This window comes from Monodelphis domestica, chromosome 2 (assembly GCF_027887165.1).
Source record: "Monodelphis domestica isolate mMonDom1 chromosome 2, mMonDom1.pri, whole genome shotgun sequence".
In the NCBI taxonomy this organism is placed as follows: Eukaryota; Metazoa; Chordata; class Mammalia; order Didelphimorphia; family Didelphidae; genus Monodelphis; species Monodelphis domestica.
Genome location: NC_077228.1, coordinates 268,749,377 through 268,767,928, shown reverse-complemented (window position 1 = coordinate 268,767,928; position 18,552 = coordinate 268,749,377). Strand labels below are relative to the sequence as shown.

Below are 18,552 nucleotides of genomic sequence, written 5' to 3'. Positions count from 1 at the left end.
TACTGCTTAAAGGAGTTTGGTGGGGGATAAAAGAGAACAAGGAAGACTCTGAGAGGTAGGAGAATGTTAGCAACTGAGGGAGAGAAGGGCTAAGGAGATTTATTCCTGATTTTTCAAGGAGGAAATGTTACTGGAAGAATGGAACAATTTTAAGGACTTGCCTACATTTTTTTTTCTAGAAAACTGGTGACTACATAATTGCATTATGGGGAAGGAGAGTACAATGGAAAATGATAAACTTTTTCTAACGAGAACAGTTTTGAAGCTCTGTTGGGATCAAAAGACGATGAAATAGGAGCTTGAATAAATGTTCTAGTAGTAGAAAATGACAAATAACCAAGTCTTTCAACTGTTCAATTGCCTTTCTAGGCAACATCAACTTCAAAATGGTTTGAAGGATTAAGGTGTTGGGGAGGCTTCCTCTTCAGGAATATCTCTAGACTAGCATGTTGTTGTGGAAAGAGGAGTGAATTTAGAATTATAGGGTGTAGGTTGAGATTTCAATTCTGCTATTCAGTACCTTTATGACTTTTAAAAAATCTTTTAATACATTTATTGGTCTTCAGTTTTCTAATCCATAGAATGAAGATTATCTCTAAAAATATACTTTCTAGGGTTAAATTTACAATCTCCATAAAACTTGTAGTTTCATGTTTTCCAAGTTGGGGTGATAAGAAGGAAAATTTTACCCAAAGGTCCATATCCCTTGTTTCATGAGTCTCTCATAAAAATGTTATGGGGAAATCATGTCTTCATATTTGATGTGGTTCAGAATCAACCCGATTGTGAATATTTCTTCTCTTCTTCCTCCCCATACCAATAAGTAAGTTCTTTTATTTCTATCTCATCTAATTTGTGACCACATTTGGGGTTTTCTTAACAAGGATATTGGAGTGGTTTACTATTTCATTCTGCAGCTCTTTTTACAGATGAGTGAATTGAGATAAACAGGGTGAAGTGACTTGCTCAGTGTCACATACCTAGGAAGTATCTGAGGCTACATTTGAACTCAGGTTTTCCTGAGTCCAGGCTTCTATGCACTCTATCCCAGGGCTTTATCCACTGCTCCACTTAGGTGTTCCTTTTCTCCTGAGACAAATCCTCTACTCTATATCCAAATTCCAGTTATTGGTCTCTGGTTTATTCTTGGGTCTCTGGGTTATCTACAAGGTCTGAGGAGAGACAGTGACATGACTTGACTGAGTCACAGCAGAACTGGATATCCTTAAAGTGGAGGGGTTAAGAGGGCAGCTGGGTTCCTCAGTGGATTGAGAGCCAGGACTAGAGATGGGAGGTCCTAGGTTCAAATCTGGCCTCAGACACTTCCCAGCTGTGTGACCCTGGGCAAGTCACTTGACCCCCATTGCCTAGCCCTTACCACTCTTCTGCCTTGGAGCCAATACACAGTATTGACTCTAAGATGGAAGGTAAGGGTTAAAAAACAAAAACAAAACGGAAGTGTTAAGCCAACACAAATTGTTCTGCAGATTTCTTTCTCTGGTCATCAGATTCCTCAGTCATCTGTGCAGAAAATCTTCCCTCATCTCAAGGAGAGGAAAGGGCGACAATGAGGAGGGCTGGAGGAAGGAAGGCCAGCAGAGAAGGGATGAAGATGGGAAAAGGGTTGAGGCTGGGATCTTATTTCTCAGGAACTCTCTGAATCAAACAGGGAGCAGGAGAGCTGTGTGTTCCCGGAGGGCGTATGGGAGGCAGAAGGTGCCATCCAGAATCAGAGGTTGTTTGATGAGTAACAGACTGATGAAAGTCTCTGCTGCTGGGGATTTCCTCTGGGTCGGTTTCGGTTTTGCTCTCCTAACCTGCGTGTGTTCATTCTGCCCATCCACCGATGACGTTTTTGGTGTTCCATTTGCTATTGGGCTGCAGAGTCCGAGTGCAGCCAATCAGAAGTTAAGGATTCGCCCATATATATATTAGCCGGGGTACTTTATTTCAGGGATCTTTGGGCTTCCTCTGCCCCGGCACCATGGAGCCTTCTCTGCTGTCGCTCTTTGTGCTGGGGGTTGTGGCCCTGACCGAGACCCGGGCAGGTGAGGAGGGAAGAGTATGAGAGGGCAGCCTGGATGCGGGGCCAAACATTCGGGGTTAGATATGCGGGTATCCGGGGGCTCCGCTATGGACAGCGACTCCAACACAGCCCCGAGGGGGCTTCCCGGAAAGGAGCTGCTTAATCTCAGTGCAGTCTGGGCGGAGGTGAAGGGAAGAAAGAAGGAATAAGCGGGTGAATGTCCTGGGGGGGGGGGGCGGGAGTTTGGCAGGTGCTCTGGCAGGAGGGTGGGGGTCCTGCAGGGTCTCTTAGTTGGGGAGGGGAGCGGGCTGGTGGCGGGGTGTGAGGCCAGGACAGTGAGGGCACAGCTGGCCGGAGGGAGAAACGGTGTGACAGAGACGTCTGGGAGCCCCGACACCCAGGGGTGAGGACAGAAGAGGCAGGAGCAGCTTCGTTAAGGAGCTTCACAGGGCAGTGGGGGGTTGGGGGTGGGAGGAGATGGGGGCCAGGTGAGGACTTAAGGAAGGGACTCAGGTGCAGAGAAGGAGAGACGTGGGGCGGGGCAGTCTACCCTTTCGGGCACTAGGACCTGCGGGATTGTTTTCAGTGCAGGTGGTTTCTTGATCTCAAAGCACTATAGCAGGGATAGCAAGCCTATGCAGGAGTGCCCAAGGGCGTGCAGAGGTCTCTGTGGCCCGGCCGGCTGCCCTCTAAGCTCCACCCCCAGAGATTGTTACTAGAAAGGCTGAGATTCTGGAGCGGAGCTGCTCCCTCCCCTCTCCAGGGTGCCTGAGGACATTTCTCAGGTCACAGCCTCTCCCCCAGCAGCCCAAAGGGAGCTTCCTCCCTCCCCTGTGTGGGCTTCTCCCTCTCTAAAAGGTGCCCTTGGGGGCAGCTGGGTAACTCAGTGAATTGAGGGCCAGGCCTAGAGAGGAGAGGTCCTGGGTTCAAATTTGGCTTCAGACACTTGCCAGCTGTGTGACCCTGGGCAAGTCACTTGACCCGCATTGCCTAGTCTTTACCACTCTTCTACCTTGGAGCCAATACACAGTACTGACTCCAGGACGGAAGGTGAGTGTTTAAAAAAAAAAGAAAAAGGTGCCCTCACAGAGATTACTGTGGCCCAGGGAGGGACCTGCAGTGTGGGGGTGCAGAGGCTGGGGGGCAGCCAAGGTGGGGAGGAGGAGCCTGGAGTCACCCACGGTGTGAGGGGTTCAGGGTTCGCCCATGGTGTGAGGGGGTTCAGGGTCACACCCAGGCCCGGCTGTAGACACCCCATTGGGGAGGAGGAGCTGCCCTGAGCCCGGCCTGTGACCCCCCCCTTCCCCTCTCAGGCTCTCACTCCATGAGGTATTTCTACACTGCCATGTCCCGGCCTGAGCTCGGGGACTCGCAGTTCATCTCGGTGGGCTACGTGGACGATCAGCAGTTTGTGCGCTTCGACAGCAGCAGCGAGAGTCAGAGGATGGAGCCCCGGGCGGCCTGGATGGACAAGGTGGACCAGGAGGACCCGGACTACTGGGAGCAGAACACACAGATCAATAGGAGGAATGCACAGACTTACAGAGTGAACCTGGAGACCCTGCTCGGATACTACAACCAGAGCCGGGGCGGTGCGTGCTGGTCCCGGGTCACCCCCAGCAGAGCAGGGAGGGGGGAGGCGGGTCACTCCCACAGTCAGCTGCGGCTCCCACTGGGGCATGGGGGGGGGGTGCACCCCGCCCTGCCACGCCCTCTCAGGGGGAATCTGGGGGGGAGGGGCAGCCCCGGGTGGGGCCCTTCCTGAGGTGCTGACCAGGCCGGGGGCGGGGCAGGGCTTCACACCATCCAGAGAATGTATGGCTGCGAGGTTCACCCTGATGGCAGCTTCAGGAAGGGGTTTTACCAACTCGCCTACGATGGACGCGACTACATCGCCCTGGACAGGGAGACCCTCACGTGGACAGCAGCAGATACTGGAGCTGAGAACACCAAGCGCAAGTGGGAGGCAGAGAGGAGCTTCACAGAGGGACATAAAGCCTATCTGGAGGAGACCTGCGTGCAGTGGGTGAAGAAGTACCTGCAGATGGGGAAGGATGTTCTGCTGAGGACAGGTACTGCCCCACCGCAGTGTGCTCGGCATTCAAGGCCCAGCCTCAGCCTCCACTGGCCTCTCTGCACCCCCCTACAGCCCCAGCCCGGGTGTCCAGACCCCCAGAGCCCCCTTAGACCTGGGGCCGGAGGTGGGGTCCCTCCTGTCCCCCATCAGACCCTCCCCCAGGGCAGGGACAGAAGGGGAGCCCAGAGATGCCTCTGACCTTCTCCCTAAGACCCCCCTTCTGTCAGAGTGAGCCGGCACAGCGGCCCAGACGGGGAGGTGAGCCTGCGGTGCCGGGCCCAGGGCTTCTACCCTGCCGAGATCTCCCTGACGTGGCTGCGGGATGGCGAGGAGCAGCTCCAGGACACGGAGTTCATTGAGACCAGGCCGGGGGGAGATGGCACCTTCCAGAAGTGGGCCGCTGTGGCCATGGCCCCGGGCCAGGAGGACAGATACAGCTGCCGGGTCCAGCACGAGGCCCTGGCCCAGCCCCTCAGCCTGAGATGGGGTCAGTGAGGAGGGCCGGCCAACGGGGAGGAAGAGGGAGCTCTGGGGGGCCTCTGGGGAGGGCCCAGAGAATGCCAGGCACACCCAGCTCAGGCCTTTCTCTCTTTCCCTCCTCAGAGCCCGAGGCCTCCTCCGTGTGGGTCATTGTGGGGGTCACTGCTGGGGTCCTGGTCCTGGTCACTGCAGTGGTGGCTGGAGCTGTGATCCTGAGGAGAAGGAATTCAGGTAGAGAAGCCTGGAGGGGGCCCATCAGGCAGCAAGAGGCTGGCCCAGGGGGGAAACAGCTTCAGCCTCAGAGCAGAGATGAATGGGGGGAATTCAGCCAAGGAAAGGGATGTGTCTGTGGCTGAGGGGGACACTGGAAGCTCCTGGATAAAGGCCTGGAGGTTGGAAGTTGCCCTTTTGTGGTTCCTTTTGTTCACTTCCTCTTGGATCTGGATTCTGTACTGGAGTGGTCATGAAGTCACACTTGTAACCTGTTGTGTCTAAGAAACAAATCAAGTGAACTTCTGGGCCCTTCAGAGGGTTTCCTCTCATGGATGCCCAACTGCCATTGTTTTATCTTTTCTAGGTGGAAAAGGAGGAGCGTATGTTCCAGCTGCAGGTAAGTGAAGGGTTAACATGGAGGCTAGAAAGAGGAGGCTCAGCCTCTATGGCCTTTGAGACAGGAGAAGTGAAAGGCAGAGGAAAGGCTCACCCCAGCAGCCTTTTGGGGTCCCCTTCCCTTCCCACACCCCCTTTCCCTCAATGATGCCCCTCACTGGGTCGTTTCCCTCCTTTGTCTCCAGACAAGGACAGCGCCCAGGGCTCAGACGTGTCTCTCACAGTCACAGGTGAGGCTCTGGGGGCCCTGGAGCTGGAGGGGGGCTGGGGAGGGGGGACAAAGCAGAGGACCAGCAGGGGAGAGATTCAGGGAGAAGGTGGGTTGGGGGGGAGGCTCCAGGCCACACGTGACTTGGAGGATCTCCTTTAATCTGTCTCTGTATTCTGCAGCTTGAGAGAATCTCCTTGTGCAGAGCTGAGGAAAAATCCTGGAGATGTTGAAGGCTGCGTTTCCTGTCTTGTTCCTGTTGACCTCTGGCCTCTCTCCCCATCACTGGCCCCTGGGATCATTACTGTAATCTAGTGATCCATCCCCAGGAAGAATCATTGCTGCCCTCACCCTGTTATCTAAGATCCCCCCCTGCCTTCTCTCTGCTTATCTCAGTTTGCAGGGAAACAGCCAGCACTGAGGGCCAGATGGGGCTAGAAACGAGCTTCCTTCACACTGGAGGCTGCACTGAACTCTGTGATTTTTTCCCTTCTGTAAAAAATGAATCATGAATTATTTTCTTGAATCTTCTTCTTTCCCCCATAATCTCCATTGAATTTCGTGAGCACAAACCAGGTCCTTTGTGCGGCTCCTGTAAGTCATTACCTCCGTGCTTCACGAGGAAAGCTCTCCTGATCCCCTAGTCTGTACCCAAATCTCTCTACCAGCAGAGCTGTGAGGAAATAAACGTCTCCATGATTCACCATCAGTGTCTTGTGGTCCTCCCGATCCCAGAAAAGCCCTCCGTCCCGCCTACACCGTCTCCTGAACCATCAATAACCCCCCTGGCCAGCCTGGCAGAGCTTTACACTTGTGGGGACAGTCTGGGGGTGGGATGATGGTGTGGAGGCCTTCTGGGTGTGTCAGGGGGAAAGAAATGAAAGCTGAGCCTGCTCAGGATTCTCTCTCTTTGCCCAGTCTGTGATTGCAAGGGGGAGCTGGGACAAAGAGGGGGAGGAGCCTGAGGGGGAGGCACAGTGCATGGCACAGGGGGAGTTTGGTCAGGATTTCTCCTGCTCAGGGGCACTTTCTGACATGAGCTAACCTGAGCTACTGAGGCTTCCAGACAAAGGCCAAGCTCCATCCTCCTCCTGCAGCTGGAAGAGGCTGAGAGCTTGTTACCCCATAGACCTGCCCTCAGCTCTGACTTCCCAGTTAGATTTAATGAGCTGTTTTGTTGTCCTTTTCCTCCATCATTTGTGTGTGTGCATGCGTGTGTATATACACGTGTGTGCCTGTGGGCACGTGTGCCCTTGCCTTGCCTTTCCTCAGGTGCAGGAGCCTCCCTGAGACCTCAGGACAGACTCCTGGGCCCATCTCAGCTGCTGATGGCCCCTGCACTGGGTACCTTAGACCGTCCCAGGGTTGGGGTTCTTCTTCCCCTCTGCAGAAGGGAAAGGCCTGAATCTGGAGCTCCTGAAGGGGAGCATCTGGTTTCTGAATAGGAAGAAGCCCCAGCCGGCCCCTCCTCTGTCTCTGAGGTCCTGCCCTAGATGTGTTAGAGCCAGTTTGTCCCCTTCCACCCTCACTAACTGCCTCCCCATCTCTCCTTCCCCTTGTGAGTGACCCTCCCTGCTGGGACAGACGTTCCCTCTTTTCTTCTCTCCAGGACACCTTCCTAAACAAGAGAAATACATTTTAATTACATCTATTTCTCTCCCCATTTTCCTGTCAGAGTCAGTCTTTCAGTCACTCCATCCGCTAAGCTTTGGGTAATTTTCCTCTCATCTGAGGTCACCCAAGTGTTGGTCACGTTTTGGAATCCTTGTGTGGGAATCCCCTCCCCTCCCTTCATGCTTCCCTTTGAGACTCTCTGCGACTTACCCTGTGTGTGTCCTATATTTTGTCCATACAGAGTTTGGGGGTGCTGTGTCCCCCCTCAGTCGGGGAGCTTCTGAGAGAAAGGGTTGGTTTTTTGCCTTTCTTTTATCCCTGTTGTTTAGGGCTCTGCCTAGTACAAACTCTTCAGAATGGGGTGACTCGGAGTCTCTACAATATGGAATTGGCCATTCTAACTACGGAGCTGTGAGCAGATGGATTTCCTCATGCTTTTATCTATAGAAGATAGTCATGGGGATGAGTTGATAATCCCTGAACTCTTTCCATGGCTGATGCTCAATCATTGGGTGGATTTTTTTCATTTTTCATAAATAAGACATTTTGAAGTTACTCCTCCAGTCAGAGTTTCCATCTTGTTTCTCCTCAGAATTGCTCCCAGCAGTCTAGAGTTATTCCTGCTCCTCCTTTCTCAGTCCATTTCCCAGGACCTAGTGAAGGCCTCTTTCCAAGCCTGAGGACACTCATCTTCTAGACTGTTCAAGGAGGGTCTTGAGTCAATAGAGGAGGGGATTGTTCTTAGTAGTGCTTAGAGAGAAGCCTCGTCCTAGCTCCATCCCTGAGTCCTGAGACCCACAGAACTGGAAGGGACCTCGGAGAGAATTCAGTCCAGGATTCTTAACCACTTTTCTGTCTTGGGCTCTGTTGACAGTCTGGTAAACCTGATGGAGCCCTTCTTGGAATAATGGTTTCAGGGAGAGGAAGTCTTCCTAGAGGGATTGGTAGTGTGTGAAGTAGTACCTGGAGGACCTCCAACCCAGTCCAATTCCAGAAGACTCTTCACAGTGGGTGAACATAGAGGTCACAGAGTCAGGTGTCTGGGTCTCCCAGTGTGGCAGCACCACTACAGAGGCCAGGAGATATGCCATATGGAAGCCAGGGGCCAATGGAAGCATCTTGAAGGATCTGGGGAAGAGCTTAGAGGGAGGCTTAAAAGCTAGTGTGTGGAGCTCAGGGACCCCTTGGCTCTCTTCTCTGTCTCTGTCTTTCTCTTACTATGTGTCAGGCTCTCTGCTGAGTACTTAACAATCATTACCTCATTTCATCTCCACAACAACCCTGGGAGGCAGGTGCTGTTACTTTTCCCATTTTATACCTAAAGAAACTGAAGTAAACAGATGAAGTGACTTGTTCAGGGCCACACAATTATGAAATGTCTAAGATCTGATCTTAATTCAAATCCGTTCTCAGACACTTATTAACTGGGTGACCTTGGGCAAACCCCTTAACCTTTATTGCCTCAGTTTCCTCAAACATAAAGTGCAGATCATAATAGAACCTACCTCTAAGGGTTATTATGAGGATCAAATGAAGCAACATGTGTGAAGCACTTGGCACCTAGTGGTCAATAAATGCTTATTCCCTTCCCCCTTGCCCTTTCTTGAAGTCCCAATCTTCTGCCTCTCCCATTTCTCCTGCTAAACCACACCCAAAACTCTGTGTCTATAATAGTCCAAATTTCACTTCTGTTCCCAGGCAACAGTTTCAGCATTCTAGAAACATTTTATTTTTCACTCCCTTCCCAACACCAACATTCACCAACAGATTCTTCTGAAGGATGCCAGGCACCTGCCATTGGGTAATCATAGTCACAATCTACCCTTCTTCTATAAGCTCCCCACCATCGTCCTCATCTCTGTAAGTGTAAGTGGCATTGCAGTGGGCAACATGTTGAAGAGGAAGCAACCCCACACTCTTGCCCTATTTCATTCTATTCCAAAAGGCCCAAGGATCTTCTAAAGGACTTTCCACCATTAAAATAGTCTCAAAACTTTATTGGGTCATGGTGTGGGGCATAAAAGCACAGAAGAAAAAATACTATGTTCCACCAAAGAGTAACCAAAAGAAAAAAATTCAGAGAATGAAAAAATTCAGAAATTCTAGACTTTTTCTCCTTTACATGTTCTGAATCTCAGATCTTAATGACCTGGATTATAGGAGTTAAATATGTGTCAGGATCCATAGTATAATGCAATTGTGGAATAGCTACATTACTTGGTGGTTAGAGAGCCAGGACTAGAAACAGGAGGTCCTGAGTTCAGTTCAGACCTCAGACATTTCCTAGCTATGCGACCCTGGGTAAGTCACTTAACCCCAGTTGTCTAGTCCATACTGCTCTTCTGCCTTGGAACCAATACTTAGTATTGATTCCAAGACAAAAGGTAAGGTACAATTGGAAATTTTTTAAATTATTGTTTTCTTTGTTTGTTTGTTTGTTTTATAGTTTTTGAATTAATTTATTTAGTCAATTTAGAACATTATTCATTGGTTACAAGAATCACATCATTTCCCTCCCTTCCCTCCCCCCACATTTCCCATAGCCCACACTCAATTCCACTGGGTATTACATGTGTCCTTGATCAGAACCTATTTCCATGTTGTTGGTGTTTGCATTAGGATGTTCATTTAGTGTCTACATCCCCAGCCATATCCCTTTGATCCATGTATTCAAGCAGTTGTTTTTCTTCTGTGTTTTTACTCCCACTGTTTTTCTTCTGAATGTGGATAATGATTTTTCTTATTGATTCCTCCAAGTTGTTCAGGATCACTGCATTGCCACTAATGGAGAAGTCCATTACATTTGTCCATACAATGGAGAAGTCCATACATTACATAGGTCTTTATGTACAATATTGTACTGGTTTTGCTCCTTTCATTCTGCATCAGTTCCAATTCACAATTAGGAAATTCTTTTTTTTTTTAAATAAACATTACAGTTTAATGAACTAAGCAGTATATAATACTCTAGAATTCCAAGAATCTGATAGTTTTAGTTTCCATTTCTGCCACTAACTGGTTATTTACACATTTCATAAACATCTTGTACCCCAAAGTCCTTATCTTTGAAGTGAAATAACTGCCCTATTTCATAGGTATATAAGAAGGATAATAATTATTATAGCACTTGGCAAATAGAAAATGCAGTATAAAAGCTAAATATAAATACTAAAAAATACAATATAGAATTTTTTTCCAGTGATTTGAAGTTACAGGTATAGCTGAACATCAAACTCTCGAAATGATGTTATATAATACACCAATCAATGTTTTTAATATACTGCTTCTCAATGTTTTAATAGTCTTTAAAAATTAAATGCAAAAGCTGAAAATGGAAAGAGAAGGGATATTCATCAGGCCATAGGGTTTATAAAAATAATTTTTAATGAATTTAGTAACTGACAACTCTCTGATAACTCAAAAGCTGTTAGAATGCAACCTACTTAAGGACAATAACTATTGGTGCATTTTATGTAGTAGACACCTAATAAATATTTGAGGAATTAAATAATTTACTAAGCTCTAATTAGTTTATATTAAAAAAAATACAAAAAACAGAATCATAGATTTAGAGCCGGAAGCAACCTTACAGGTCATGAAGTCCAACCCTTTCATCTGACAGATGAGGAAACTGAGGTCCAGAGGTGTGAAGTGACTTGCCTGGTATCATGTAGTTAGTAAGTTGCAGTTACAAATTTAAACTGAAGTCCTCTGACACTAAATCCTGAGCTCTTAATATTGCACTACTTCCACTTTATAGATAAGGAAAAGAGACTTCATTTAAGCGATTTAATTGTTCAAAGCTAGTGTTACTAAATACTGTATCTAAGTTTTGATCTTCAGTGAAAATTTCAGAGCTAACAACCACATTTAGAGGAAAAGTTAAGAATGTTACTTGCTGTCCAGAATCCATCTTCTTTGTTTATATGTACATTTGTTTACATAAACAATTAATTGATTTAGGGTAGGAAACTTTAAGATAATAGAACTCAATTTATTTAGTTCATTTTGCTGCCTCCAGACAAAACTGCATTTAAATGGAGAATTTATGTTTCATATTGTTTCTTCAGGGATCCAAGCTTATCAGTTAAATACTCTTCCACTGACAGTTGTGACAGAATTCAGAAGTTGGTGATTGGAACAAAATGTCTACTATTGTGATCTTCACTCCAAATTAAATCAGTTTCCTGTGTTAAAAAATTTAAAAATTCTTAGTACAAGGTTTACTGAAGCAATTAGTGCCCCATAAAATATTTTCTCATATATAATATTTAAAGTTTTCAGTCCCCTTAAATGTAGTTCAGTATTTTTAAAGCATTCCCTCTAAAAAATGCTTCAGTGTAGAAAAAGCATCACTTTGTTTGGAATCATAATTAGAAAGCTTTCTCATTAGAATTCCTTTACTATTATAGTTGTTTGTAATAACATAATCACAGATTTGTTAGGTTGTCATATTTCTAAATTATATTTTGCTATAATGGTCAAACAGAAGTACCCAGTAGTTTAGAGTCAATAGGTATTTGGATATTCATAGTATGGGGAATAATACTGTGGTTAATGTCATTTTACTGTTGAAAGGGAGCATCATTTCTGAAAGGATACAATTACTCTTCATGCCCTGGAATGGTACCATGTTGAAAAGAAATATTAATATTCATGCTGACAGTATTTACATTCCCATGCAGAAAAGGTAATAGAATTAAAGAATGTTCAAATGGATACATTTTGAGTGCATAAATGTAAATGTAAAATATGAAAGTCTTTCTATATGGCACTACTTCATTATGAGTGAATTCCATATTAGCCATTTTCCCTATAGATTCTTAATTAAAATCTATCAGTTCTGGAAAGGTGTTATTAACAGCCCAAATGGCATTAGAGAGTAAATACAGAACAGTTTTTAAGCATCGTGATGCAGAGATGTTTATGTTGGAGAACCCAAGAACATGAGCTAGATTCTGCATTGATTTTCTAGGCCATTTAAGGCAACATTATCCTAATGAAGTTCTCAGAATGCCATGAAAGATAATTGTTGGACTTCCGGTCAAGATGGCGGCATAGAAGCTGCGAAAGTTCAGACCTTGGAAACCCTTCCTTACAGATCACAAACAGAGTGCTCCTAGGACACCGAAATTCAAGCTGAGTAACAGGATAGACCTGGGGAACCCTCCTCCTGGACCTGGATCAAAAGGTACCACACCCCACAAGCCAGAACCCTAGATCACTCGGATCTAAGGGGTAGGCAGAAGGAGGGTCCCAGGACCCATCCCCCCAACCCAGAGTGCTGAGCCCACAGCAGCATCGGGAATCTCAGGGCTCTGTGGACTCACCTTGAAAGCAACCTGAGCCAGTCCCCAGGGTGCCCAACACAGACGGCAGGGAAACATAGAGAGAAGGGGGAAGCTGGTAGCCCCCTGGCTGGGTCCTTCCATCTGAGTCTCAAGGGAGGTCCCAGCTTTAGGGCACCAGCTGAACCCAATCCCATAAGGAGCCTTCAGAGCTACTGAAAGGACAGAAAACTCAGGGCTGGCAAAGGGATTGCTCCGAAGAGCTTACCTTGAAAGTAACCTGGGCCAGTTTCTGGGCATTCAACACAGACTGTGGAGGAGGAGGTTGTTTTTTTTCTTTTTTTTTGGCTCGGGGATCATTCGGTCCACACCACCTGAACCTAATCCCATCAGGAGCCCTCAGAGCTTCTGAAAGAACAAAAACCTCAGGGCCAGCAAAGGGCTTACCTTGAAAAAAACCTGGGCCAGTCTCCAGGCATTCAACACAGATTGTGGAGGAGGAGGTTTTTTGCTTCAGGGCTCATTTGGCCCAAACCAGGTGAACCTAATCCCATCGGGAGCCCTCAGAGCCCAGGGAGGCCACACATCTCCCCCCTTAGAGAGCAGGGTCTTCTGAAAAAATAGAAACCCAGAGGCAGAGTCAAGATGGCAGCCTAGAAGGAGCATAGACCTGGAAGCCTGGCCAGAGCTTTGGAGATCCTCCATATTTGCTCCAGCCATCCAGGAAGTTTAAAACTCAGAGTAAATCCAGCCCAACTAAGCTGAACTCAATCCCATCAAAAGTCTCCAGAATGCAGGGAAACCCAGGCTCCCCCCCCATCCTCATTGACTGCTGGACTTTAAGCCAATCAAAAGCCTCCAGAGGACAGGAAAGCTCAAACCCCCAACAACCCTCCCCCAGAGATTACACCAAGAGATCTTGTCGGGTTGTCCCTAATGGACTTCCCTGACCAGCAGGGTCCCACAAGGGAAGGGGCTCACCTTTGTGATGGGACCCGAGGAGAGGTAGGAACCAAGAACCAGGGTGGAGAATGAAAGACAGGAACAAGTCAGTGTTTGAATAGGCAGGCAGACCTATGATACTCCCTTTGATAGGAAAGTATGAGTACAAAGGAACACGAGGTGGATGAGGAGATTAAGATAGGGAATGCAGGCTGAGATGGTTACAGCCTCAGGGAAGGAGAAGGTTGAGAGGAGAGAGAGACATAGTCATTGCTAGAGAAGATTGAAGATCCAAGATAGAGAGAGAGAGAGAAATTCAAGGTCGCCGCCTCTGTATTTATTGCCTTCCTCTGATTAGGGAAGTATTCTCAAGCATGTAGTAACCATGTTACAAAGCATGGACAATAAGGATTGGATAGTGGGGTGAGAGTAACACCTTTTTGGGCGTGTAGATTACAACCCATGCTTTCCCGGGCGAGTGCTCCGAACATGTTAATGAGTTTGTCTTAGGCAACAGGCTGCGTGGTCAGGTCAAAGTTACCTTCACAAACCTAATCGGTAAAACCTTATGCTTGGAGACACAGTTGCCATACAGTCATTTATGATTCATAGATGTGAATATGCTTGGGATGCTACATATCCCCCTTTTTGTTTTTTAAAATAAAATGAAAGGTGATTGATATAGAAATGTGACTAAAATTAAAATATAAAAATCATGTAGCATCAGCAATTGATGCTTGAGGTGATTAAAAATAGATATTCAAAATATATTGCCAAAGCCTTGGCTGAAAAAAGTAAGTGTGATTAACAACAATAATGAAATCTTCCTCTTTACTCATAAAGATTATTGCAAAGATAAAATGTGTTCTTATTAATAAACAATCAAAATCAAGGATGAAAATTTTCATAAACGATTAAAAATAATGACAAAAGTAATGAGAAAATATTTTTCACTCTGATTATCCTGAATTATTGAGGTAATAGTCCCATAGAACATAGGATAGGTGCATTAGATTATTACCCACACACAGTTAGGATTATAAGAAGTTGCCAGTGCTTTCATAGCAAGATAAAAGATGACTGTATCTGGATATGAAGGGGAATTTCCTTTTTCTCCCTTGTACTGATTATGCATTTTAGGGATATACCCACCTAGATGCCTGCCACACAGCAATATGGTTGGACTTTGATACCCAAGCCACCTGTGAATGAGGGTGTCAAGCACCGTGTCCCAGGACCTCCAACCTCAGCAGCCCACATATATCCATCTCTTATGGAATATATGCCTGTGTGTGTGGCTTTGGCTATACGGCCCATTGAGGTGTCCTCTGCATTCCCTTTTTATGCAATCAGTGATGGTATCCCAGGATAGTCACCTGCAACTTTAACAAATGCTGTCACGTTCTTGTAATCTGATACTGTTGGGTACATATTAAGAGAAACATTTGCATCTTCATTGCTCAGGATTAGAGTGTTAAAAGTACTTGAAATATTTTTCAAAATATAAGAGAAAAGTGAAAACAACATAGTATAATCAAAATATTCAGAGAAAATGGTGAGAGCATCAAATCAAAATTGCTCAATAGGATTAAAAATGATATTAAAATGGTGTAAAAATGTTCTTAAAAATACTTTCTGTCTTATCCCCCCCCCCTTTTTTGAATAGCATCTGCATTGACCTTCTGGGCAGCCTGTCTTTCAGCTGGATCATTTCAGTTTTCTTCCATGGACTTCTGGTATCTGAGAAAATAAACAGAAATCTCGACCCCAAAAGAAAGCCTTATTGGGTCTTGTTAAATTAGAAAGTGGCTGAAAATATCTCCTTCTGGTGTTTGGAGTTTGGGGCTTATCAATTCCTTTGAGCCCCTTTTGAAATTGCTTGCATTTAGGCCATGGATTATCCCATTCAGCCCATGTATTGCTGTTACAAGCACTGTTACTCCACAATTGCTTTGGAATAGTTAGATATGCCCAATTATTTAAGAGATCTGTAATAACTTTGCATACTTTATCATTTTGAGCTTAATTCTATACATTAGGAGAGTGATTATCTCCCATCACATGTTAGCTTTAAAATTTTTATACCACAGGGGCATTCAGTAATGCCTCCCTTAGTCCACAATGTCCAGTTCAGATACTTCTTTGAAATGCATGAGTGACATGATAACATTCACAAAAGTTTGCACTGGTAGGTAATTTCATTGTGTGCATAAAATATTGAGGAATACTGGACTTGGCACTCTGATGTGTCAGAGAGTGCAAGTGCTCTGTGTCTGCCAAAAGCAGTGTCCTCAAGGCCATTTGCCTTTGATAGTGATTTCACTTTGGCTTTGCAATAAGGCTTACGTAGATGTTTAATATTCACGTTTTAAACCAATAATAATAAAAGCATTATACCATAAATCACATTTGATTTTACCAGCTTGTGCTGTGATCTTAAGCAGTAGCCTATCTGCATGTAACTTTTGCTTTTGTATCAATTTATGCTGTGCATTTAACAATATCTGCTGTACCCTAAATAGATGCAGTAAATGTAAGCATAGTAATTGCTGTGATGTTATTATTTTTAAACTGTCAAATTTAAATTTTTGACTGAAAAGATTTTGATAATGTGAATGGACTTATCAATTTTACCTAAGAGTTTTACAAGATTCTGTTGCCAAAAATGCAAATAATAACCTATTGCAAATAATATTTGAGCTTGTACATTAGTAATTGGATTTATACTGCAATAATGATTAGGATTGATATATGCAATTTGAATGAGTGGTAGTGTTGCCCATTCTAAACCACACATAAGTCACTGTTACTGGTTAACAAATTAATTAATAACCTTAATAATTTATTACTGATTAACAATTTGAATCCTACCAGCACTGTTTTTACTCTGATGCCTTGCAATGTTGAGAGTGTGTCTCGTATTTAGAATTGATGCTATATTATTTTGAGATTGAGCAATTCTAATTAATTTGCTTTTTGGATAAAGTAGCAGTAATGTGCTTTACATACAATTTTTTAACTTTATACAGGTTTTTAAATAATGGCTGCTAATTTTTATCCTTGTTGACCTTATGTCCTATTTAAGAATTTAATGATTCCTACATCTTTAAAATTTGAATATATAGGAAAGTTTTCTAAAGCGTATGCCAATTGATGTCAGTCAATTAAAAATTTGCACTGATTATTAATTTTGCTTTTGATAATATTCAATACTTGTCATAAAAACTTGTAACCTGAGGTGTAGGCGTATTGCCCTCTATCAATTTATCAAACTGCTTGATTAAGTTTCCTTTCCAGATCCAAATAGTTTTGGTAGTGAGTCACATGGTTGCAAGAATCCATGTGGATTTACCTCTGAAAACCTTGATAAATTTGTGTTTATACCTTGGTTTTTGGCCTACAGTTATACAATAATTCATTTTAAAATATTATTACAGATAAAATATCTCCTGTAGCATATGACAAAAGTCAGAGAAAGATTTTTAACTTTAAAACTTTGCCTTTTAAGGAATACAATTAGACCTTCTTATGTAATTTTGCCATGTCTAATCCAAATTAAGACAATTTAATTTTTAAATTTTGCTTCTGTGAGATTTAAAATGGTTGAGGTCTTAAACTGTAGTGATTAAAATAGTGGAAGATATAAATTGTGATAGATATAAGAGAGGGTGAATAAATTTGACCATAGAAATATGTTTCACTACAGTGTCTTGGTTTTTAAATCAAATATAAGGTGGTCGCCAGGGAAATATTCCCAATTATTCAAATACCCAAATCAATTGGGTTTTATAGAGATTTTAATTAACAATACAATGAGTAGTCAAAGAGAGAGAGAAAGAGTAAGAAAAGAATAAGTATGACGGGCCTCAAGCCAATATGGCCTAGACCTGAGCCTTAAGAGAGGAATCAGTCAGTTTTTTTAACACTCACCATAAGATCTGTCTAAGTAAGGATTTCTAATGACACCAGGCCAGCAGCATCTCAGCTGCTTTCACCAGCTCCCTCCTCCATCTGAATGTTTCAGAATCAGTCTCCTCAGAATGAGTCTTTCCAATCTGAATGTTTCAGAATGACCCCCAGCTCTTCTCTGAGCTCTTATTTTTAAGGGCAAAATCTCCTCTGTCACCTCCCCTAAGTCCTTACATCTACCAATCACTGTAGATGTTTCTAAAGGACCGCCCATTCTTAGTCCACACCTAAGAAGGTGTGGATTTTTGAGTAATTCACACCAGGAAAGCTCTGAGTAAGTTTCCCAGTTCTTTGTTCCTTGTAAATTCACAAGTTGCTTGACCTTTATAGGTACTTAGCTTAAGAAAAGTATGGGTTTAAGTACTTTTCATTGTTCAGAAAAGAGTTTACAACTTTATCTTCCCCTAGGGCAGACCCAAGTAGGTAAAATAGAATTCTCACATTCCTGCTTTAAGTAGAGTTCACTGCCCAAATGGGGAATGGTCTTAATCCAATCTTATAAAGTAGGGTCTGAGAAATTTTAAGGTTTACAATCCCCCCTGATGATCATTGGGAGACTAGTTTCCCCATTGATCATTTAACATTATCATTTTGTAGTTCTATGTAGCAGTCCACCCCTAGCTATGGGCAAGGGGAATGGTTGGTATGTGCAGATTGCCTTAAAAGAGCATGCTCAGTCTTGAGCATGCTCAGTATTGCACATGGCTGGGAAGGCCTCTGACCCTTGACCCCAGCTTCTCCCAGGTTCGGCGGGAAAACAGGTTTCTTTGTTCTCACCTGGTTAAGAGAAACCACTCCTATGCCTTGTCATTAACCAATGAGAATCATCCGTATGTACTGTGTATATTTGCATATCAAAAACTATATTTAGCCCAGCAAGCTCCACCTCTCTCTCTCTCCTTCTCTTTCAGGCTAGCTGATGGCTGTCCTTGCAGGAGCTTGGCCTCTGGCCAAGCTCCATCTCTAATCTTTCTCTATTCATCTCTCTGACCTGTGTGGTAAATATGGATCTCAGGACTGGTAAAAGCCTACAGAATGGTCCTTTGATCAGAGCTTGGCTGTGGCTCATTGATAATTAATAAAGACTCATTCTGACCACCTCATATCTCTAATTTGACTCCGTCATCCCCCTCGTGGGATCCAAAAATTCTATCCTGTCTCTATCTTCCTACCTTGTGGCTTCTCTCCCCTCTGAGAGAGCTACATTCTAAATGCACTTCTAACTATAGATATACACAATATTCAATTTTCTAAGAGAAATTAGAATAGTGAGGTAGGAAATAGAAAAGAAAAGAAAGCAAAACCAATGTTTTGCTGGGTGCATTGACAGAAAGCCAAA

The 18,552-nt window shown here is 44.6% G+C and overlaps 2 protein-coding genes across 4 annotated transcripts in view; both read left to right on the top strand.

Moving 5' to 3' along the window:
- Positions 1-18,552, top strand: part of LOC100025731 (RLA class I histocompatibility antigen, alpha chain 11/11-like) — a 182,143-nt gene that overhangs the window by 95,727 nt on the left and 67,864 nt on the right. The window lies entirely within an intron of this gene.
- Positions 1,795-6,104, top strand: MHC-I (BOLA class I histocompatibility antigen, alpha chain BL3-7). Of its 3 annotated transcripts, none has more exons than XM_007483647.3 (8): positions 1,795-2,048; positions 3,340-3,618; positions 3,820-4,098; positions 4,315-4,590; positions 4,707-4,814; positions 5,161-5,193; positions 5,378-5,422; positions 5,583-6,104. In XM_007483647.3, exons 1-8 carry the CDS (start codon positions 1,985-1,987, stop codon positions 5,585-5,587), a joined length of 1,089 nt encoding a protein of 362 aa, XP_007483709.2. In that variant the 5' UTR covers positions 1,795-1,984; the 3' UTR covers positions 5,588-6,104. The 3 variants fall into 3 exon arrangements, with proteins under 3 accessions (XP_007483709.2, XP_056673965.1, XP_056673966.1); XM_056817988.1 differs by lacking the exon at positions 1,795-2,048 and adding an exon at positions 2,134-2,239; XM_056817987.1 differs by lacking the exon at positions 5,378-5,422 and having other exon boundaries at positions 1,921-2,048.